Genomic DNA, 24,980 nt, shown 5'->3' with positions numbered 1-24,980 from the left:
AAATCCAGCTGGACCAGGACTGAAGGAGCATGCGATTAAAATCAGACTCTCTGAAAGTGGTTGAAAATGGGGGCTGAAGGAGAAGCCACTGGTAAAGGTACTGGGACTTGTTTCTACTACATGTCCTGGCTTTATGGGACCCTAGTCTATTTGGATGCAAAGCTTCCTAGGCCTAGGTGAGGGGAGGCTTGGACTTCCCACAGGGCAGGTTTCCCTGCACTCTCTTAAGGAGGCAGGGTAAGGGGGGAGGTTGAGTGGGGGAGCGGGAGGGGAATGGGAGGAGGGAAGTGTAAATTTTTGAATTGAAAAATTAAAAGAAAATTACACAGCATATTCTAGCACAATAAGGTTATTTATTATTAAAAGTTCCAATCTAACATAACAATCATAGGTTTTTGGAAGTAATATAGTAATAATTTTTTTCCAATTTTTCACACTTCCTTCTTCAAAGACTATAAGAAAAACTTCTACAATTATTAAATTCTTTATACTTTTTCCATCATTATTCCTTCCAAAATTATTTCACTAGATGGTTTTGTAATATATAATCACCTATAACCCTACTATATAAATATATGGGCATCTTCTTTTTTAAAATATTCCTGAGATATTATGAATAAAATAGCTTACTGAAATTGTAGTAATACAAATCTGTTACTCAAGTCACTAGACAAAAACTATAAATTTATTAAATTTTTACTCTCATAAGAAAATTTCTTACCTGTGCTGCCCAGATATTATTAAGATCCTGTAAAGTAAGAGCCTTTTCTTTAATGACAAAACGCAGAATCTTCTCTAGCTTTTCCACATACTGTAGCTGATGAAGACTATCTTGTAAGACTATGGATAGGATATTATTTTGTTGTATCCACTCCTAAATTTAAAATAGCATAAATACTGTTTAACTGTAGAAAATAAAAAAATTCCAAAAACCAAAATAAAATTTTTCACTTATACAGATGACACAAGTGAAATCAATCTTTAATGCAGTTACTAAATATTAAAACAAGTAATTTTATAGAATTAAATTCTGCATGTAAAATGTACCCATCAAAATAACATAATTGCTGCTTTAATGGGTAATTACTAATTGCATGTAATTTAATTCGGACATGTAGAGAAATTCCTCATCTATGTGCAGCAGTATCACATATTTTAGTTATAATGTATGAGCATAATGACTTTTATATTTCCAGTATGTTTTAGAACATTCTCTTGTAAAATGTATTCAAATATCTCAACAATGTCACATTAATTTATAACCAAAAATACTTCCTCTTTTGCACTGTTGAGAGATACTAATTTAATTTATGGATATAAACATAAAATGTGAGCTTAAATAAATCCTTAGTCAAAGTCTTCCTCTTAGGTATATACTATTTTAACAACAGTTAAGAAAAAAAAAACCCTCAAAGTTCTGACACAATCTGGTAATTAAGTCCCTTGTAAGACAATGATTATTCTTCACAAATATGTATAAACAGTACTCATATAAAATTATAATTCAAGTTTTTATATCTGCTATTCACTTCAAATGAAAATGTTTGAAGTGATTCCATAGAATACTCATTCACTAGATTCCAGAAGTTTTCTTTTTAATTTAAACAAGTAAGTCACCTATATTCAGACACACATTCACAAAAGATACAGTAAGTTACTTAACATTCTTACCAATCCATTGTTTATCAACTTAAAAAGTTCAGCAGTTTTAATTTTAATATTTTTCTTATTTGTGTATACAGTGTTTTTGATCATATGTTAGTGAAGCATGTGTGTATTATGTGTGTAGCGTTCCCCGGTTGTCTAGAGGAGAGTGTGTGATTCCCTCAAACTGGAATCAGAGATATTTGTGGCAACTGGGAACCAAACTGGAGTCCTCTAGAAGCCCAGCAAATGTGCTCTAAGCCATTAAGTCATCTCTCCAGGCCTTATTATTTTTTTGTTTTGTGGTAGAAGTAATAAACACTTTGAGTTTGCTGCCAAGTTTGGTCATTAGATCCCAGATTGACAGGCAGAGAACTGAGTCTCATAAACTGTCCTCAAAAAATCCAGCCCTGTAAACAATAAATAAATAAATAGGCAAGTATGTTTCGATTATATAAAAAATGGAGCTTACTGCCATTTGTTCAGCGGTTAGCCACTCTTCCTCAGAATTACCACGTTGATGTGCATAATATGATACACTTGACAGCATCCTGTTAATTTCATTCAGTGCATATATCTTTCCATTAAAAGAAGAAATATGCAGCAATCTATAAAAATTGTAATCAATAATAATTTTTCATGATTCATAGGAATAGCAAAGGCTGGTGCCACATGCATAACACAAAAGCAACTCTAAAGACTGAAGTGGGAGTATCACAAAATGAAAGCCAGGGTTACCCAGTGAATTCATAGCCAGCTTAGACTGTTACAACCCCAAAACAAACAATAAAAAACCCAAGCTAATCCTAAATCCAAACAAACCATTTTTTTTTTCAAATTGGTAAAATTGCTGCCTATCACACAAAATCCTAGGTTCAATATGCAATCACCAAATAAGCAACAACAAAAATCACAGTAACAATAACTATAGGTAGAAAGTATCTCACCTGAGTATCATTTTTAACCTAAGAATTTCTAAATTTCTAATAGTTTCTTCTTGTCCTGGAATTCTTGAGGCTAAACTCTTTAGAGATTTAATAATCATTGAAATGGCATCATTTTTCACTTCAGTCTTCGCTTCTCGTTTCAGTTCTTCATTAGTTATTTTTTGTAATAATTGTGGAACTACCTCAATAACTGGGATGAAGTACTTTCTTAAAGTGTGTAGAGTGAGAAACTCATAGCACTGTCCAAAAGGCCTGAAAACAGGGAACACAAAACTTTAATATCCAATTTTTCTTCTACAGTCTAGTTTTCAAATTAGTTTCAACACGTACAAGCAAATCATGCTAAATTCAGAAAAAAAAAACACTTAAAAATTAAAACTCAATTATTTCCAAGTAAATAAGAGCAACTTGTATATTATGCTGAAAATATCTTAAAATATAACTTACTTAATTAGAGCTGAAATTGTTTGAATTGTTAATGCTGATCCAGTAATGAAACGATCATGCAAAATCTGGAAACCATTTAATGTGCCAAATGTGTTAATAAGATCCACTAACCAACCCTGTAAGTGAATGATAAGCATTAAATTACTTCTTTAAGAAACTACTACCTAAAATTTATGTTTTAAAACAGACAATATATAATTATAAGCCAAACTCTGTTATAAAATCACACATATATGATTTACTTGTTTAGGAAGACCTAAGAGTGACTGTTTCTTTTTATATTTTTGCTCAGAAAGAGTTAAACTTTTTAAACTGCATATATATTATGAACAAAATATTGGGCTTTGATCAACTAACATTTTCTACATTAAAAAAGTAAGTTTTAGCTGTTCGGTGGTGGCACATGCCTTTAACCCCTGCACTCTGGAAGAAGAGGTAGACAAATTGATCTCTGTGAGTTTGAGACCAGCCTGGTCTACAAGAGCTAATTTCAGGCTCCAAAGTTATAGAGAAACCCTGCCCCCCCCCCCAAAAAAAAAAAACCCACACACAAAAAAAGGTGAACTTTTAAAATTAAAAAATTGGAAAAATAAACATGTTTAATTAAAGAGGCCCGTATGTCTTTTGTTCTAAAAATCAATTTTTTTTTTGTTTTTTGAGACAGGGTTTCTCTGTGGTTTTGGAGCCTGTCCTGAAACTAGCTCTTGTAGACCAGGCTGGCCTCGAACTCACAGAGATCTGCCTGCCTCTGCCTCCCAAGTGCTGGGATTAAAGGTGTGCGCCACCACCGCCCGGCTCTAAAAATCAATTTTAAGAGAAAATAGAAACAGTAATGGAAAGAGAATAATGAACCTGAAGGGGAAATATTTTCTGAATTTATATAGAAAAGGGACTACAAAAAAGGTTCAGTCTGCAAAATGCTTGCCAGGCCAGACACCATCTGAGTCCCCAAGCACTGATGTAAAAAACATAAGTGTGGCTGCAAGTGACTGTACTCCCAGCAATGATGATGCAAACGGGAGGATCCCCAGGACTTGATGGTCACCTTGTCATGTCTATCATTGACCTCCAGGTCCATGGAAAGCTCCTAAGTCAAAAGTTAAAATGAAGTGCAATTGAGAAAGATACCTAACACTGACCTGTAGTCGTGCGGGACACACACACCACCCAATTCCAATTACATATCACTCTCCCATACACAAATACACACCAAAACAAAACAAAAAGTACAACATTAAACAATGCTACAGAAAAGTCAAATTCTTGAAAAATAAATCAGTATAAGCTAATGCTAATTTTAAGAGATGAGAAACTAAATAAAGACTAAAACTACTAGGTTTATGGTTGTTTCCACTTTTGTTTATAAATTCCTAATGTTATCTGAAAGAAAAATGAATTCAGTTTGTAAACTCCGTATGAGTTAAAACTTTATAGAAACCTTGAAAATTGGTTAAACATAATAAACACAGTGCCAAAAAAAACCCAGTTGAATCAAAAGGAGAAATAATTTTGTAGTAGCCTGCCTGGAGGCTACCTGAGGTACTAACTTTTATGTTAAATGGCTTAAGACAGAAGAGGAAAGATAAGTCAAGAGAAGAATGGTATGAAAACATACTGGAACTACAGAGCAGACAGACTACTAAGACAAATTACTTAATAAAGAATATAAAAGTGAGGTATCTAAGCAATCTGAGGTAGGATTTAAAAATTAAAAAAATTAAAGCAGCTATGCACATAGAAAAGAATATATATGGTGGGTCATCTCTTCAGGCTTTAAGTCCATGTCCATACATTAAAAGTATTCCTTTTCTTGCCTAAGTTCAAAAACACTATAAAATGTGAAATTTCAACAAATGTTTAGATTGTGGAAAGAAAACCAGACAATCAGACAGACCAAATTTGAAAAGTATTAATATCAGGTACTCTTAAGAGCTATAAGAAATACTGACAAAAATCTGAAGGTAACTAGAAAAAAATATAAGCAAATTGAGTATACCAGTGAGGACAAAAAAATTTTAAAAACCTATCATTATAGATAAAAATATAACACATTCAACAGTAAGTCTGAACAAGGCAGATTTAACTACTAAAATTTAATATGTGTAATTTTAACTCCTAAAGTAGATAAGAAAAAGCTGTATTGATCCCAAAGGAATTATAAATCACCACCCATGGAGAAAAATACAAAACATAAAATTCAAAAAGTGCAGAGACAGAGTTTACTTGAATGCTATACAAAAGATCTTCCCAATTTTGAGAACAGAAATATATAAATTTAAGAAGTCATAAAAATCTAAGAAGACACAAGCAAGAACTCATATGCATTACTGTGAAATCATGACCAAGAAACAGAAACTAGATTTGGTGGTTGGAAAAAGATGATTCCCACAGACACATCTAAATATTTGGTCCCACTGGTGAACTGTTTATGACAGGTTGTTAAGTATGGCCTTGTTGAAGAAGGTGTGACCTTGCTGGGGGTGTGTCACTGGCTTTGATGTTTCAAGATATCAGGCAAAGTGTCTCACTCTGTGTACAGATCAGATGTGAGCTTTTAGCTGTTGATTCAGTCTGCCTGCTCCCACACTCCCCTCCACAATGGTCATGGACTAGATCTCTGAAACTATAAGAAAGCCTCTAATTAAATGCTTTCTTTCATAAGCTGCCATGGTCATGGTGTCATTTTACAGCAATAAAAAAGTAACTAAGTTACCAGAAAAGAACCTTAAGAAAGAAGCATATCCATATAAAATCAGAATCATCATTAGGAACCCTGCAAATCAGGATTAATTACATATTTTAAAGTTTTCCAGAAAGGAGAATGAAACAAAACAATCTGAAACACAAATTTAAAATAAACCTGTATGGTAATAAACCTGTATGGTACTTTTTCAAGATATAATATCCCCACATTTTATTCTGGGCCTCTATATTCTACTCTAAACTTCCAAAACCTACACCAACACAGTAAAAATATTATGGCAGACAAAATATGGACCAAAATGCAGAGCTACCAAGTGTAAGAAATAAATGTTCACAAACTGAATTGAGAACTGGTCAGAACATTAAATACCATAATTTAATGATGGGTAACAGTCATACAAAAGTTCAGGAGAATCTACAAAACAGGCACACATTCCCCCACAAATTAGGAGAAGGTGCTTTCCCAAGAGCCGATGAAGCATTTATCAGCCTACCCTACATCACAAGATAATATCCAAGACTAATATAACAGAATGTTTTTCAGAACATAATGCAATGAAACAAGAAATCAAAAGGAAAAAAGCATAATTATAAATGAAACAGAAATTAAATTACACATTAGAAACAATCTATCTCTCAAAGAGCAAAAACAACTGAAATTAAGATAATTAAAACAAGTAAAAAATCAAACATAGGATGCAAAAAAGTTAATGTAGGGGGAAATCTAGAGTTATGAGAAAAAAGGTTTCAAACCAGCAACTCAGCCACATCTTTTTCTTTTCTTCTACAGTGCTAATGTTTTAACTCAACTTTGGGCATGCTAGAAAGGCACTGTACAAATAAATTACACCCCCCACCAAGGTCCACACTATGAACCAAAAGGAAAAAACAAACACAAAGTTGGGAGAAAATGGAACACATTTGAATGTATACAATGGAAATAAATGTAGAGAAGAATATGAAAAGCATCAAGAAAAACGGATAAAGCCAAGTCTGATTATAGGTATTACAAGTTCTACAGAAATAAAACAATTGTAGTACTTTAGTGCAATGAATTAGATAAACTGGAATTTTAAAAGAAGAAACTTCTAGAATTATACAAACTAATCCTACACTAGAGAATATTATTGAATTAGTAATTAAGAACTCAATAGCTGGGTGTGTGTTGACAAAAGCCTGTGATCCCTCCACAGATTAAGTGGAAACAAGACAATGAGAGATTCAGGGCCATTACTGTTGATAGTGTATTGGTATGGGCTGGAAGAAACTCCAACAAAATGATCAAGGACCAAAGTGTATTCTTCCTGAGGGCAATCATATTTCAATATTTAACTACCAACCAATATGATGTATCACATTAACAGAATAAAAAAACAGAAAAACAAAATAATCTGTTAATGCAAAAACCAGCAACAAGCAAAATCCAACCACCTACGCACCCAACAAACAGAAGAAGCTATTTCAACATAACAATGATCACACTAAAGAAGAATCAAAGTTAATGTAATAATGTAGAAACAAAATGTTTTTAAGATTAGGAATGCCAATTTTTACATTTCATGGCCAAGATAATATTAATGTCTAAGTTTCAAAAATTATACAAGAACAGATATACAGTTACAAAAACAAGGCACAAAATTTCCTACTTTTTAAAAGATGTACTCTATCAGTCTATGTTCCCTCTTAGATTTTATTTCTGTGTATGTGTTCACATGATAAAACTGTATTATTCTTTGTAAGCTTTTTAAAAAAGTGGTTAGTTATTCTGCAAAGTTAAACTATATTTGAGACACCATAAACCCATTAAAAGTGACACTAAGACATAAAAATAATCTATAAATCTATTAATTAGTATTTTTAGTTCTTTAGATGAGAAATTACTTTCTTGCTTTATGAACATGTTATAAAGCACAACTTTCAAGTTAAGAATAAGATAATTTTTACTTGATTCAATATTCACATTTTGATAAACACTAAGATTTACTTTTAGAGAATCAAATTCTAATAACTGCCTAATGGTAAATATTTCATAAGTGAAAATGGAAATTTAATTGTGAATTTTCAACATCTATTAAAAAGTATCTTTTGTTTTTTAAGAACATATACACACAAACACACACACATGCATGTACATGTGGACTTAAAGCACAAAGAAGACAACATACAGTCAATATTTGTCCTATAGTAGTTAAATTGTCTAACATTAGAGGAAACAAAAAATTAATAAATACAAAGAATCATTTTTCCCTGAGAAAAAATATAAATTAATTTTCAGCAAACATACTTATCAATCAATTAGTTAGTATGCTATATGTTTTCTTCAGGTTTTAGTTATAATGTTACCAGGAATTCCATGATTATGAACCAACAATACACAGTAAGTAAAAAAAATTGCATAAAGCAAGGTTACATATTTAGATTGGCTATTGTTATTTTAAGCAGTACATTTTATCTAAATGCAAGTTTGTAGCAGTATTTATATAAAACAAATGCTAAAAGTAGTTAATACTGAATCTTTAAAACAAACCAACATACTTTTGGTAAACGTAGGTCTGGAGAACAGGCAAAGAGTTCATCTTCAGGAAACTGAACACTTGAGGACACTGATTCACAAGGACATGCACCATTACAGATATGAAATTTGCAATGAGGATTTAAGGCCATTGCTAGAAGTTCTAGAAACAGACAGCAGTCCTGAGACAACTTCGTCACACAAAGCTCCACTAGGCGATGGGTATTGTTAATAATATACCTCTGTTAAACAAATAATAGTTAGGGAGACAATATGGTTTACATTAAGAACAGACTACAATTTCACATACAGAAAATTTCATTCTTGTTAATCATCTTTTCATTCATTTCTGAAGTAATTATGTGAAATTTCTTACACAGCACTACTGTGAACAAATTAACATTTTCATTATAGTAATATTCAATTCACTGTATAATTTTATGTTTCAGAACCACCTGCAATCTTAGCACTTAGAAAATATAAACAGGAAGATTTTAGGCCAGTCCAAGCTATATATTGAGCCCAAGGATATAAAAATTCGCTGTCATATGAGAATATTAAAATAAAACCCAAAAAAGATTTCTAATGATGTATCAGCAGTGGATTGCTTACAACTAATTACACTGTGTACACAAAATAAATGCAACAGTATTTTCTCACCCTGGTATGTTGTAGTCTAGAAGCAAAAATCAAAATCTAAACACTCTTTATTCACTACAAACATAAGTCTTAATTTATAACTCAAACTTTACTTCCAAATTTTGCATTAACTGACAATTAAAAAGTAAATTCTGAAGTTTACAGCACATATGCATAAACACACATATATATGCAGGCCCTGGTCATTTTTGAAAAATTTAAGTGACATTCTGCCCATAAAAAATACGTATGTTTCACAACTTACAATTACTTGCAGTTCATAAATGACTGCCTTATCATTCAGTAACTTGTTAAAAAGACTTCTATATTGTCATTAAAAGAAAATTGAGGTGCAGGAAAGATGGCTCAGCGGTTAAGAGCACCGTCTGCTTTCCCAAGGTTCCAAGTTCAATTCCCAGCAACCACATGGTGGTTCACAACCATCATATAATGAGATTTTGTGGGAGGAGGGAAGGAGGTGGAGATTTTCAATAAAAAAATAAATTAATTAAAAAAGGAAAAGAAAACTGAAATCTTATGATGGATCAATAGTAGTCTAAGTTATTTCTGTTCCAAGCTATAATCCATCTGAGAATACAAAATTATGTTTGACTTTTTCAGTGTCAAAAGCAAAGTTTGACCTTCCAAAATATTTCAGTATTAATTTGTGGCTTATATTTCAAAAAGAAAATTAAACTTTTATCTTTCAGGGACAAGGTAAGTATAAGTTTCTTTGCTTGCTTCTACATGAAAACTGCTATGTAATTTTATCATTATCAGTTAGTGTTTCAGCTATATTGAGACATTACTCCCCAATTTAGAAACATATTTTTAAAAATAAACACAACTGTGGATAACTTAGAATCAATACTATCACACATCTGGTAAACTATATTGTTACAAGATACTTGAATTCCTAGAGGCAGATTTTATTTAAAACTGTACTTAAAACCCCACACAAGATTTGCCTAAAAAAATCTCCTCCTTCCAAATTATATCACACCTATTAATAAAGTCAATACATTATTATTATTAGCAATAATATTTTTCAAACAGACTCATAGAAATCATTATATAAAACCAAATCTCCCTCATACAAAACTCACATGAATTTCAAATTTCCATCCACTCAGTGCCTCATCCATAAGGATTTTGGTAAAAGATACAGTTAAAACATCTCGAAAAAAACGCTGACAAGCTTCACTTTTAGCATCAAGGCCTATGAAAAAGTATAATAAAACAGATAAAAAACATTCCTACAGCCAAGTTTGTGACTACATATACTGTTAGAAACTGGTATGTTTTCTAATCCACACAGAATATTATATAGTGTTTGAAAGAAATAGCATTAATATAAAAACTCAGGATAGAATTCAGAAAAACTACATGAAAAACTCATCAAGGAATTGCAACAACTGAAAATGTCTCAGAACATCATGTAGCTTAACATTTTCTGATGTCAGTTAAACCTAAAACACTACTTAAAAAGAAAGTCATCTCTGCTTCACAAGATGCCCCAAAATAAGGGAAAGCCCTTATAAACTGAAAGTGAATCATTATCAAGCATCATTTAGAATTCTGGTTCAGCTTACACTGTACTGTAAAATGCCCTGTACGTATGTGACATCTTCTGAATTAAGAAGATCTGTCTACAGTTGCTAAAGAGATACCTCACCAGTTAAAAGAATGAATGTACTGTTTTTGGAAAAACCATTGTTTAAGTCCCAATACTTCCACCACAGATTCACAAAACACTAGTAAATCTAGCTCCAGGGTATCCTATACCTTCTGGCCTTCATGGACTACTCAAGCATATTCCCCCATATAGACAGATATACATGTATACATCTGATTGGAAAAAATTGACACAAGGACCAAAGATATATGAATATGCCATCTCATTTCAAGGACTTAAAAAATGATCATTACATTAAGTTGGTTTATTGTTTGCCTTTGAAGACTTAAAAAGTAAAGAATGTTACACAAATTCCTAATCAGTGGTAAGAATACACAATACTTGACATGATAAAACAGAAAAAAAAAAAACCTGTCCATTCTAGGATCTAGGACATAATTCAGTTAGTAATGTCTTTAACTTATACGTCTAAGACCTAAGTTTGATTCCTACGTTTATACAAAAATAACAGGTAATCTCAGTGCTTGCAGAGGATAAAAAGATTCCTGGGGCTCCCTAAACTACGTGACAAGTGCTAAGACTGACATTTCCAAATGTCAGGTCTTCTCTGGCCTCTCTACGTACAATCATACACACATGCTCACCTGTACATACAGACACAGATAAAAATTTATTCTAAACTACAGCTATACTGCAAAAGTAAAAACTAGACTTTATTATTTTTCTTGTGGTTGCTTCAAAGCAAAAGACCCCATATTTCAAAATATCCCATATTCCTTTTGAAAAACAAAAGACCTCCTTTTCCTCATTAACAAAAGCAAACATGTAAGAAAATTTATTAGAAAATATACGTGTAGTAATAATGGAAAAACAATTTTCAAAAAAATATTAGGGGCTTTCATTATCACGTAATTTTATATACTGGCATTCTAGTCAATGAAATAGCATGTTTGGGTAATTTTTGCTGAAATAATTTTATAAATAAATGTCTCAATGCCTTAAATTTAAATTTCACCAAAAATACAAGAAATTATATAGCTATCAAAAAACAAAACTTTTAAATTGTAAATAATCCTTAATGTGTATTATAATTTAAAATGAATGTGAATTAAACTTTATTCCCTTCTTAGAAACATGTAAGTAAGTACACATAAAATCCTGCTTCAAATTTTACAAGTTCAGATTGCTTTTTATTTGTCATGTTAAATATTTTTCATGTTTAAAATTTACTTTTTAAAATCCACTCCATATTCATTTCCTCTGGCCATTTTCCCACTGGCATTTTAAAATCCTATGGTCCAATGTTTAAACAGGCCTTAACCTCCATGTATCAACCTTAAGACTAATCTAATGTAATGTGAAAATGACTACAGAGCAGCAGTTTTCTATCTCCGGGTCTCAACCCCTTTGGCAAACCTCCATCTCCAAGAAAATTGAAATTATGATCCTTAACCATAAAAAACTTATGGTTATAAAGTAAGGACAAAAATATTTTATGATTGGAGCCACCACAATATGAAGAACTGTACTGAAGTGTTACAGATTAGACAGTTGAGAACCACTCTATAAAGTTTGCAACAGCCTCAGGCTCTCCAAAAATATGTGGACAAAAGTTTAAGGTCCCTCACTTCCCTGACCAGGTCACTACAACTAAACATAAAAGTTTAGGTGAGATCAAAATACTTTCCTTCTTCATTATTTATAATTGTAAGGAGGGAGTAAGACATGTTTAGGTGAATAAATGTCACTAAGGCTGACACAGTTTTCTAAACATATAGGATATCAGTAAAGCTAACCCCTGTTAATAAACAATAATGGGTAACATGGAAAATGCCTATTTTGTCAATACTAATTATAGTGTCTAGAGAACTAAGAGATGCTTCTGCTGTCACATGCAGAGCACCTAGCTTCTTAGTTCTTAGGGGAGAGATAATTCCTCTAAAGTTTTTCCTGACTCCTTACTCTCAATGAATGAATGCCCATATATATATATATATATATATATATATATATATATATATATATATATATATATATTTAGCCTTACGAGGAAGTTTATTGATATTGACTGAAAATCACAAATATTTAATTTTGTAATAGAAAAAAATCAAAACCTTCAAAAATATTGTTTACATATATAAAAAGCATATACTATGAAAAGAATGGGAACATGTGAAACTCACCTTTTTTACTAAGATCAATAGAAGCTTCTAAAAGTACTTCTAATTCTCCCTTTGACACAACAGGAAACACCCATTGAGGTCTAATAATTATTATAAAATAAGATTATTTTTCAGAACATTACTCAAACACTTTAAGTTATGTAGAGTGCTTTTACTAGCAAAAAGAGTGAAACAAATGACAAACAAAATCCTTTTAGATTTAAAAGAAAATCCTGCAAACATCTCCTTTCGTGGCATTAAAGATATACATTATAATCTATATGTAGTTTTAAAGATAATATCAAATAATAACTCAGCATTCTTAACAAAAAAAAAACAAAATTCAATTGCTAATACCTGTAGTTAGAAAGGAAAGTGTTCTTTTAATTTGTTTTTTTGTTTTGTTTTGTTTTGTTTTTTAAAGGAAGAGGATGTTAAGAGAATGTGAGTCTTTTGGGTACCCTTGCATCCTATGTGCCATAAAAGCTACCAAGAACATCTGATCTGGAGCCTTTTGTCATAACAGTTTTTGATGATAATGTGATGATGGCATCTGTCTCTTTATTACTTGATTCAGGAATCAGGGATTTTTGAAGATGTAGCTACATACTTCACTTATCAACAATGGGTGAGAGGGCCAGCCTGACAACTTACTTACAAGGTTCTATATAGGGACACGTTGCAGCAGAACTTTACTTCATTAGAGCAAGAAAAAAGAGGTAATTTCTCTCAATCAAAGGTGTTAAGAATCAGGGGTTTGGAAAGCAAGGAACATCTCAAAACTCCTGACCTTAAATATCAGTTTGACAGATTACTTAGACATGTTAAATATCAAATGTAGTTTCTTCTTTCTGTAGTTATGTATATTTTCTAGTAACCTAATATATCAATAAATGTACTAACAGAGTACAATTAGCAACGAAACTAAAAAAGAGAGTATTATGGGTAGAACAGAGTGTGCACAAAGGGAAAACCACAGAAAAGGAATAAAAAATCTCCTAAATTAGTGTTATCCACTGAACCTCCCCTTTCCTCTTATTTAATACCAATTAATTTTTTGGTCAAAAGCAGTTTGTTCTTTCAAGTCATTACATCAATATGCATACAGATAAAAATAAATGCACCTGTTGACCATATCTTCCAACTTTGCCAGGTCAGCATGGGGGAATGAAAGATCTTCATCTTGATGCTGTGGTGGAGCATCACCTTGACCTTGTTCATCTGCAAGAGTCACTGGAGAATTCTCATTGGAAGAGTCAGATGATGAGACCTTAATTAAAAGTTAAAAAGTCCCAGACTTAACTATTTATAAACACATGTACAGGAATTAGCAATTCACATATCAATATATATTTAGGCTAGGCTTACTTATTATCTGATATATATTATCTCTGTATTTAATTAAAGTGAGGTAGTATTACTGATCTCTGCCCCTTTCCATCATCATGAATGCTTTTTCCCACAATTTTAAAAATAATAATTATTAAATAGCACTGTATCAATTAAGCTAACTTAGAGAACACTTTTTAAAATGATTACTACTAGTATAAATACAGTTGTAGTTAACTTTACTCACAAAACTTTAAGACTTTAAGAGGTTCATTTGTCACCGTACACACATCATGACATAACTAATAATTAGAAACATGCTTTTGACAAAATACAAAATCCCTTCATGATAAAGGTTTTGGAGAGAGCAGGGAAACAAGGTACACACCTAAACATAATTAAGTCAATAATCAGCAAGCCAACAGCCAACATAAAACTACATGGAAAGAAGCTCCCAGTGCTTCCATTGAAATCAGGAACAAGACAAGGTTGTCCACTCTCTCTATATCTATTCAATATAGTTCTTATGGTCCTAGCTACAACAGTAAGACACCAAAGGGAGATCAAGGGGATACAAATTGGAAAAGAAGAAGTCAAACTCTTACTGTTTGCTGATGATACGGTAGTTTATTTAAGTGATCCCCAAAATTCTACCAAGGAACTTCTACAACTTATAAATACTTTGAGCAGGATACAAAATTAACTTTAAAAAAATCAGTAGCCCTCCTTAACAAAGATGAAATAAGGGCTGTGGAGGAAATCAGAGAATCAACACTCTTCACAAATAGCCACAAATCGCATAAGATATGTTGAAATAAACTCTAACCAAACAAGTGAAAGTCTTGTATGACAAGAACTTTAAATCTTTGAAGAAAGAAATTGAAAAGGACACCAGAAAGTGGAAAGATATCCCATGCCCTTGCATAGGTAGAATTAACATAGTAAAAATGGCAATCTTAGCAAAAGCAATCTACAGATTCAACACAATGCCCAGCAAAATTCTTCACAGACCTCAAAAGAATGGTACTCAACTTCATATGTTAAAGCAAAAGACCCAGGATAACCAAAACAATCCTGTACAATAAAAGAACTTCTAGAGACATCACAATCCCTGACTTCAAACTCTACTACAGAGCTACAGTACTGAAAACAGCCTGGTATTGGCATAAAAACACACAGGAAGATGAATGGAACCAAATAGAAGACCCGGATATCAATCTACACAACTTTGAACACCCGATCTTTGATAAAGAAGCAAAATATATCAAATGGAAAAATGAAAGCATATTTAACAAGTGGTGTTGGCATATCTGGATATCATCAACATGTAAAAGAATGAAAATAGACCAATATCCATCACCATGCACAAAACTCAAGTCCAAATGGATCAAAGACCTCAACATAAAGCCAGCCACACTGAACCTTACAAAAGAGAAATTGAAGTACACTTGAATGCACTGGCACAGGGAACCACTTTCTAAATATAACCCCAGCAGCACAGAAACTGAGAAAAACAATTAATAAATGGGACCTCCTGAACCGGAAAAGCTTCTTTAAAGCAAAGGACATGGTCAACAAGACAAGACGACAGCCTACAGAATGGGAAAAGATCTTCACTAACCCCATATCACACAGAGGTCTGATCTCCAAAATATACAAAGAACTTGAGAAATTGGACACGAAAAGATCACAAAATCCAAAAAAAAAAAAAAAAATGGAGTACAGACCTAAACAGAGGAAATCTATAATGGCTGAAAGAAACTTAAGGAAATGTTCAACATCTGATGTAGGTGAGTCTTCTTTCTATGTGTTTCTTTCATTGTTTAATTAATAAAGAAACTGCTTGGCCTCATAAGTCAGAACATTGGTGGGTGGAGTAGAGAGAACAGAATGCTGGGAAGAAGGGAAGTGAGTCAGATGCCATGATTCTTCTACCCAAGACAGATGTAGGCTAGAATCTTTCCTGGTAAGTCACCACATCTCATGGTGCTACACAGATTATTAGAAATGGGTTAATCAAGATGTGAGAATTAGCCAATAAGAGGCTAGAACTAATGGGCCAGGCAGTGTTTAAATGAATACAGTTGCCATGAAATTATTGCGGGTAAAGCTAGCCAAGAGCCGGGCTGCAGCCAGTAGCTCTCATCACTACAAACTTCCTTAGTCATCAGAGAAATGCAAATCAAAACAACTCTGAGATTCCATCTTACACCCTTAAAAATGGCCAAGATCAAAAACACTGATGACAACTTATGCTGGAGATGTTGTGGGGGAAAGGGAACACTTCTGCATTGATGGTGGGAATGCAAGCTGGATGTCAGTGTGGCGATTTCTCAGAATAGTAGGAAACAACCTTCCTCAAGACCCAGTAATACCACTTTTGGGTATATATCCAAAGGATGCTCAATCTTTCCATAGGGCATGTGCTCAACTATGTTCATAGCAGCATTGTTTGTCATAGCCAGAACCTTGAAACAACCTAAATGCCCCTCTATTGAAGAATAGATAAGGAAAATGTGGTACATTTACACAATGGAGTACTACACAGAAGAAAAAAAATTACGATATCTTGAATTTTGTAGGAAAATGGATGGAGCTAGAAAACATTATCTTATGTGAGGTAACCCAGACACAGAATGACAATTATCACATGTACTCACTCATAGATAGTTTTTGAACATAAAACAAAGAAAACCAGCCTACAAACCTCAACCCCAGAGAACTTAGACAACAATGAGGACACTAAGAGAAACTTACATAGATCTAACCTACATGGGAAGTAGAAAGTAGAAAAAGACAAAGTCTCCTGAGAAAGAAAATTGGAAGCATGGGGACCTTGGGAAAGGATTGAAAGGGGAAGGGGAGAGGCAGGGAGTGGAGCATAGAAAAATGTAGAGCTCAATAAATGTCAATAAAAAATGTCAAAGAAAAAAAGAAACAAAAGAAAAATACTAGTCAACTATCATATGAAGAAAAAATGAAATACTTAAAAAACAAAAGAAATAGTCACATTAAATAAATCAATTTGGTCAACAATAGAGATAAGAATTATAGTTAATATTAGCTATCAAAAAATTAATAACCAAATCAGTTAATACTATTTATCAAAATTCACTGCAATGACAAGTCACATGAAGTTTAATATGGATAATCTGCAAAACTTTACTCAAATTTTATTTCTGGGAAAGAAACATTCAGCATGCTCAGGTGTTGTACTTCTGAATGATAAAAGTCTAGAATGGAGTGCTCTAAAGAAGTAAAGTTTTCTAGCATTCTCACAAAATCCAGATTATACAACAGGGAGATGGAATCACAAAATTAGAAAAAGGTTCTAAGTATCATGACTTAAAAGAATGAACAATTTTCTGAACACAGGAACATAGCTCATAAGCAGTGTATTTATTTAACAATGAATAAGACTATGAAGTTTGATCCCTAAAACTCTGAAATCCAAACAGAAAAAAGTACATCACTAGTATAAAAGGCTATTACTTTATCTATCTATATTGAATTATCTTCATGAGTCAACTGAAGTCTCCAACACAATCTATTCAGAAAAAAAAGAAACACATCTATAAATAGGGCAGTTAACATTTCTGTACTTAAAGTAACTATGAAGCAGTAAAGGGTTGCATTAAATTAACAGAGGGGGACTTTCAGAAATTGAAGGTTTCTAGAATAATTTGTAAGTGAATACTTATAAAATGCTCTAAATGTAAAAGGAAGATAATGACTAAAAATTTATTAAGTTGATAAGGAAATGTTCAACATCCTTAGTCATCAGAGGAGTGAAAATCTAAACAACTCTGAGGTTACATCTTACACACGTCAGAACGGCCAAGATTAAAAACACTGATGACAACTTATCCTGGAGAGGTTATGGGGTAAAGGGAACACTCCTGCATTGCTGGTGGGAATGCAAGCTCTCTATAACTAACTTAGAAGGTAGAAAAGGACAGTAAGAAGCCTAGAAATGTAAATGCCCAGAAATCAAATACTGAGACTGAACCACTATTCTATTTTTCTCCAAATTTATCACCACTACATCACAAAGGATTTATTAAGGCGTTTGTTTTCACACAGTATATTCACATTTCAACGGCAAATTTCAAGCCATATGGAAGATCATGTTGGAGAGAGAGAGAGAAAGTCTGACCGGAAATTAAGTATTTAATTATCCTTAGAATTGCAGAAACTGTAAAATCAATAAATAAATTGTAAATTTAAAATAACCATTAAAAATGAAGGGTTTTAACAAATAAAGGCAACAAGGTGAGCAAAAATAAAAACCAGGAGATGAAAATTTTTAAAAACAAAATATTAGCGATAAATAGTATAATAAGAAAGAAGGAAAATATGGACGGGATTGTTAATAGACTAGTGTTCCAACACAGAAAAGCAGAGAGTGAAAAAGGAAGTAGAATTAAAAACACTAATATCCAGAAATGTGAGATACTTATATATCCAGAAGAAAGAAGAATGAAAACTAAACAGAAATAATTGCTAAAATTTTTCATATGGTTTTAAGCAAGACAAAGCAGTGCCTCACTGCTAAATGTTAGGTGGCAATCCTAGAAATAACAGATCACAAATTTTAAATAAAAATCTTTGAGTACCAGGGTTAAGTTTTGCACCGTGTTATTAGTTCTTTTTATTTTTCACACAAATATCACTTTTATTTATCTATAGTGTATATACACTTATTGACTTCCCAGTTTCATAGTGTTTTTAACATAGTGCTTACCTATCTGTTTAGACACCTTCTCTTTATGTGGCTTTGGAAATGTTGAAATATAGGCTCAAGATAAAGGAGAAATAATGTAAACATACACATCCACTTGCACAAAGGAATGAAAGAAGAAAAGAAGGGAGGGAGTCGGGAAGATTAAAGATGCATATGAAGTCAGATAATCTGAGTTAAATCCCAACAACATAAATGGTGGAAGTAAATATGCACTTCCATATATTCCATGTTTTCTGTTTTCCATACATAATAAGTTAATAAATAACAAAAATGAAAGTAAATTATCAACATTAGATATGACTTATATTAGGTCCGTTCTAAAATCTTACTTGTGAATAAAAATTCTTACTCCCATGACAGGAAAAGAAACAATTTTTGAGATCTAAATCAAAACAAAACTAATACTCATCTATGTCTTAATATTTAAACAAATATTTCATTAGTTTTTATTTTACAAATGAAGAGAAACTAGTTTAACGTTTAGTAACTTGCATGTATAAAAGGTAGAACTTGAACATAAATAGCTTATTTCACTCTATGCTTCTGACCAGCGATGAGTAACTTAATAATTTTGCTCCAGATTCATAATTATCTTTAAACAAAGTAAACACAAGTCTTCAGCATACATAATATTTAAGTTTTTCCTGTTACTAACAGCTAGTCATTTTACTTAAGTACAATGAGGCAGCATTTTTGATTAAACAATTATTCAATTGTTAATTTTCTACAATACCTAAAATATACTATAATCATACCTGGTTCTTTTGGAAAGAAGACTGAGACTGCCCATCAGGAGCCTGTCCCTGGTTTTCATTCCCTCCTACTGGAGAGCCACGACTCATGACTGTCATGATCACCAAAGAACAGACCTTTGCTAGTTTGTCTGTTTATGGAGTTGTCCTAAGAGAAGAAATTATAATCTACTCATAAAAGAGAAAGTACTAGCACGTGCCAACCCCTAAAATCTCTAATTCAAGAGCAAACAATCCTGTAGAAATTATTTTAATAACATAAAAGTATAATAAAAATTGAAAAGACGAATAGGAAATCAACCCCACTTTAATGACCACTCCAAATTTAAGCAAGATCTCTATAATTTGTAATACAGGATTATAAAAATAAAACAAAAGTAATAAAAATTTTAACAATATTTTTACTCACCCTGATAAACTGTTTTGCCGAGAAAACAAGACATGCCAGTTAAGTAAAGGCCAAAGTATAACACTAGAATCCTCAAAGGATTAAAGATTATGACGAGAGTTTATGCAAAATAACACAATGGCATTGATTAAAACGTTTAAAATATTTAGGACAGTGATTTTTAACCAAAGCTATAAATCTGAAAATAAAATTTCCTGTCTTTTTTAAGGGTGCTAATAAAGCCTGACTTTGGCCTGGACAGGACTAGACCACATATCTAAGGCTAGAAGTTGGTTGTTAAATATCTCTAAGAAAATAATGTGCCATATAAGTGAAAACAAGTTTCACACAAAAAGTCAAGTGTTGAAAGTCAAATAAAGTAAAAAGAAATAATCTGACATTTACCTGAAATAATCACAAGTACCATCTCCAGCTAAAAGAAGTCATGATCACAAAAAGCAAGCTAGATAGAGTGAAAACTGAATAACCAAAGGAATGGATCAGTTACCAATACACAGGTAAAATAATTTAATAATAACGGTTTTAGAAATAATGTAGACTTGGCCCCAGTCACTGAGCCGCCACCAAGGCTGCCTCCTCCTCGAGCCCCCTTGCTTCCTGACGCTCCATAGTCGTCGTCCCGTCCCTTCCCTCCCTCTTCCCCCCACCCCGCCCCCGTGTCCCGTGTCCCCACCCCCACCACCCCCACCCCCTCTTCTCCCTCAGCCGCCTTCCCTTTGGTGATGCAAGTAAGGGTGATGACCAGCTTCCTGCTGGCACTAAGGATTACATCCATATAAGAATTCAACAGAGAAACGGCAGGAAGACCCTTACCACTGTCCAAGGGATCGCTGATGATTACGATAAAAAGAAACTAGTGAAGGCGTTTAAGAAGAAATTTGCCTGCAATGGTACTGTAATTGAGCATCCAGAATATGGAGAAGTAATTCAGCTACAGGGTGACCAGTGCAAGAAAGAACATATGCCAGTTCCTAATAGAGACTGGACTGGCTAAGGACGATCAGCTGAAGGTTCATGGGTTTTAAGCTCTTGTGACTCTGAAGCTTAAGTGAGGATTTCCTTGCAATCAGTAGAATTTCCCTCCTGTCCCTTGTCACAAGTTTAAAAACCTCACAGCTTGTATAATGTAACCATTTCGGGTCCGCTTTTAACTTGGACTAGTGTAACTCCTTCATGCAATAAACTGAAAAGAGTCACAAAAAAAAAAAAGTAGTCTTGTGGGTTAATTTTTTTTTTTTTTTTTTGGTTTTTATTGAGACAGGGTTTATCTGTAGTTTTGGAGCCTGTCCCAGAATTAGCTCTTGTAGACCAGGCTGGCCTCAATCTCCCAGAGATCCGCCTGCCTCTGCCTCCTGAGTGCTGGGATTAAAGCCGTGTGCCACCACCTCCCGGCTTGTGCGTTAAATTTTCTCATATACAAAATGATTTTCTCTTTTTATGAATAAAGAGGCACAAAAAAAGCACATTTTCATGTAAATACTAAGTAAGCAAAATATAATCATAACCTAGAGTCTAGCTTTAGAATAAGTAAAAGTAGTATAAACTTTAGTAATAATCATAAACAAAGGAAACCATATAAAGTTAATTTTTGACCGACAAATTTACTAAATTTTTAAGACATTAAACATCATTATGGTGAATGGCAAACATGAATTTTTCTTAAATATAAAATGGCAATTGTCAAAAAACAATGTGATCTATCACCATGCACAAAACTCATGTCCAAAACAGTCAAAGACCTCAACATAAAGCCAGCCATGCTGAACCTTACAGAAGAGAAAAGGGGGAATACACTTGAATGCATTGGCACACAACACCACTTTCTAATTATAAGTCCAGAAGCACAGAAACTGAGAAAAACAATTAAGAAATGGGACCTCCTGAAACTGAAAAGCTTCTGTAAAGCAAAGGACACGGACAACAAAACAAAACGAAGGCCTACAGAATGGGAAAAGATCTTCACTAACCTCACATCACACAGAGGTCTGATCTCCAAAATGAAAGAACTCAAGAAATTGGACAACAAAAGATCACAAAATACAAAAAAAAAAAAAAAAAAAAAAAAAAATGGAGCACATACTAAACAGAAACTCTCAACAGAGGAATCTAAAATGGCCGAAGACACATAAGGTCATGCTCAACCTCCTTAGCAATCAGGGAAATGCAAATCAAAACAACTCTGAGATACCACCTTACACCTGTCAGAATGGCTAGAATCAAAAACATCAATGATAGCCATTGCTGGAGAGGATGTGGAGGAAGAGGAACACTCATCCATGGCTGGTGGGAATGCAAGCTGGCACAAGCACTTTGGATGTCAGTGTCGTGATTTCTCAGAAAATTAGGGAACAAACCTCCCTCAAGACCCAGTAATACCACTTTTGGGTATATATCCAAAGGATGCTCAATCGTGCCACAAGAACATGTGCTCAACTATGTTCATAGCAGTTTTGTTTGTCATAGCCAGAACCTCGAAACAACCTAAATGCCCCTCGACTGAGGAATGGATATGGAAAATGTGGTACATTTTACATAATGGGGAACTACACAGCAGAAAAAAATCACAACAGCTTGAATTTTGCAGGAAAATGGATGGAGCTGGAAAACATTATTTTCAGTGAGGTAACCCAGACACAGAAAGACGTACTCACTTACAGGTGGTTTTTAAACATAAAGCAAAGAAAGCCAGTCTATAAACCACAATCCCTGAGAACTTAGACAACAAGGAAGACACTAAGAGAGACTTACATAGATCTAATCTACATGGGAAGTAGAAAGTAGAAAAAGATAAGATCTCCGGAATAAACTGGGAGCATAACGACTTGGGGAGAGAGTTTAAGTGGAGAGGGGAGAAACAGGTAGGGGAGCAGAGAAAAATGTAGAGCTCAATAAATGTCAATAAAAAAAAAACCCAAAAGGAAATAATGTGATCCTAGACAAGTAGTAGACCAAAAGTGGAAAAGAAAAAAAAAAGATAAAATATGCACACTTATGTATACATTATCTCCATAGTGATGATTATATCTTATAAATTCTTATTTTTGTTGTCTACGAGTAATCACTGAAACAGCCTATGTAAAAATTTTGTGACAATCGTATTGTTTTCTTATGGTTTGTCTTGCTAGTAAAACTAAAAAGTTTTCATTAAAGTAAGGCAGGGTAACTTTCTGTTATTAGTTTAAATCTGCTCTATAGATCGAGAGCAACGTATCTGTCTGTTTTGGTACTGGCTTAAATCTGTTCTATAGAAAGACTGAGGAATATTTTTTTGCAAGAAGTTCACTGTTAAAGAATGGCTTTCCCTTTTTGTTATTTATATTATGTATACACTGCGTTGAACCAGGGTGATTAAATTCAATCGGGTAGTTTTTGTTTGTTTCTTCCCATTTTGCAAGAGAGGATTTCTCAGTGTAACAGCCCTGGCTGTGCTGGACCTCCCTCTGTACACTAGGCTAGTTTTGGACTCAGAGATCCGCCTGCTTCAGCCTCCTGAATACTGGGTTTAAAGGCCTGTGCCACCGCAGTCCAGTTCTAATTGCTTTTAAATAACAAAAGGAAAGGCTGAAAAGATGGTTCAGCAGTTAAGAGCAGTGGCTGTTCTTAGAGAAAATACTATTTTTCCAGCATCTAAACAGAAGCTATACTACTGGCCAGTCCCAAGAGAAATACTACTTGTTTCTGTCCTCTGAAAGCACTAGGCGGTGGAACAGTTTCCTGCCATTTCACTAAGGCTACCAACCCAGAGCAGTGAGTCCCTGACCAGAGGGCAGGCCTCAAGGTCCCCGCCAGGGAAAGCGGGCCCCTGCTGCTGGGGCTGCAGTCTCTGCTGTGATCTGCTGGACCTGCTCTGCCTGTGCCCTACTTCCCTTAGTCCCTGGCTCATTGGGGCATCCAGGAGTTCCTGTGTAGGTGCCGAGAAGTTTCATCGGGACGGGTGAGTGTGTGCTATCCTGGGGCGGACTGTCCAGGTAGAGAGCACAAACACCCCTCCCCCAGCTCCTGCTGCAGGGCTTGCTCTCCTACACACCCGCCCCCACCCCCACCCCCAAACCTGCCTTGTCTGCAAGGTCCTTAGCTGTGGAACAGTTTCCTGCCATTTCACTAAGGCTACCAACCCAGAGCAGTGAGTCCCTGACCAGAGGGCAGGCCTCAAGGTCCCCGCCAGGGAAAGCTGGCCCTTGCTGCTGGGGCTGCAGTCTCTGCTGTGATCTGCTGGACCTGCTCTGCCTGCGCCCTACTTCCATTAGTCCCTGGCTCATTGGGGCATCCAGGAGTTCCTGTGTAGGTGCCAAGAAGTTTCATCGGGACGGGTGAGTGTGTGCTATCCTGGGGCGGACTGTCCAGGTAGAGAGCACAAACACCCCTCCCCCAGCTCCTGCTGCAGGGCTTGCTCTCCTACACACCCGCCCCTACCCCCACCCCCAAACCTGCCTTGTCTGCAAGGTCCTTAGCTGTGGAACAGTTTCCTGCCATTTCACTAAGGCTACCAACCCAGAGCAGTGAGTCCCTGACTAGAGGGCAGGCCTCAAGGTCCCCGCCAGGGAAAGCGGGCCCCTGCTGCTGGGGCTGCAGTCTCTGCTGTGATCTGCTGGACCTGCTCTGCCTGCGCCCTACTTCCCTTAGTCCCTGGCTCATTGGGGCATCCAGGAGTTCCTGTGTAGGTGCCGAGAAGTTTCATCGGGACGGGTGAGTGTGTGCTATCCTGGGGCGGACTGTCCAGGTAGAGAGCACAAACACCCCTCCCCCAGCTCCTGCTGCAGGGCTTGCTCTCCTACACACCCGCCCCCACCCCCACCCCCAAACCTGCCTTGTCTGCAAGGTCCTTAGCTGTGGAACAGTTTCCTGCCATTTCACTAAGGCTACCAACCCAGAGCAGTGAGTCCCTGACTAGAGGGCAGGCCTCAAGGTCCCCGCCAGGGAAAGCGGGCCCCTGCTGCTGGGGCTGCAGTCTCTGCTGTGATCTGCTGGACCTGCTCTGCCTGCGCCCTACTTCCATTAGTCCCTGGCTCATTGGGGCGTCCAGGAGTTCCTGTGTAGGTGCCAAGAAGTTTCATCG

At 34.8% G+C, this 24,980-nt stretch overlaps 1 protein-coding gene across 1 annotated transcript in view; it reads right to left on the bottom strand.

Moving 5' to 3' along the window:
- Positions 1–24,980, bottom strand: part of LOC130868819 (probable ubiquitin carboxyl-terminal hydrolase FAF-X) — a 176,430-nt gene that overhangs the window by 143,412 nt on the left and 8,038 nt on the right. The window contains exons 2-10 of the mRNA XM_057760841.1: positions 19,519–19,663; positions 13,815–13,960; positions 12,712–12,791; positions 9,999–10,111; positions 8,277–8,495; positions 3,039–3,154; positions 2,592–2,843; positions 2,117–2,252; positions 722–874 (exon numbers count right to left, since the gene is read on the bottom strand). Coding sequence (XP_057616824.1) covers positions 722–874; positions 2,117–2,252; positions 2,592–2,843; positions 3,039–3,154; positions 8,277–8,495; positions 9,999–10,111; positions 12,712–12,791; positions 13,815–13,960; positions 19,519–19,614 — 1,311 coding nt within the window. The 5' untranslated portion in view covers positions 19,615–19,663. The remainder of the gene's footprint in view (positions 1–721; positions 875–2,116; positions 2,253–2,591; positions 2,844–3,038; positions 3,155–8,276; positions 8,496–9,998; positions 10,112–12,711; positions 12,792–13,814; positions 13,961–19,518; positions 19,664–24,980) is intronic.

This window comes from Chionomys nivalis, chromosome Y (genome assembly GCF_950005125.1).
Source record: "Chionomys nivalis chromosome Y, mChiNiv1.1, whole genome shotgun sequence".
Taxonomy (NCBI): Eukaryota; Metazoa; Chordata; class Mammalia; order Rodentia; family Cricetidae; genus Chionomys; species Chionomys nivalis.
Note: the sequence above shows the minus strand (reverse complement) of the source record. Positions and strands in the feature narration are given on the sequence as shown.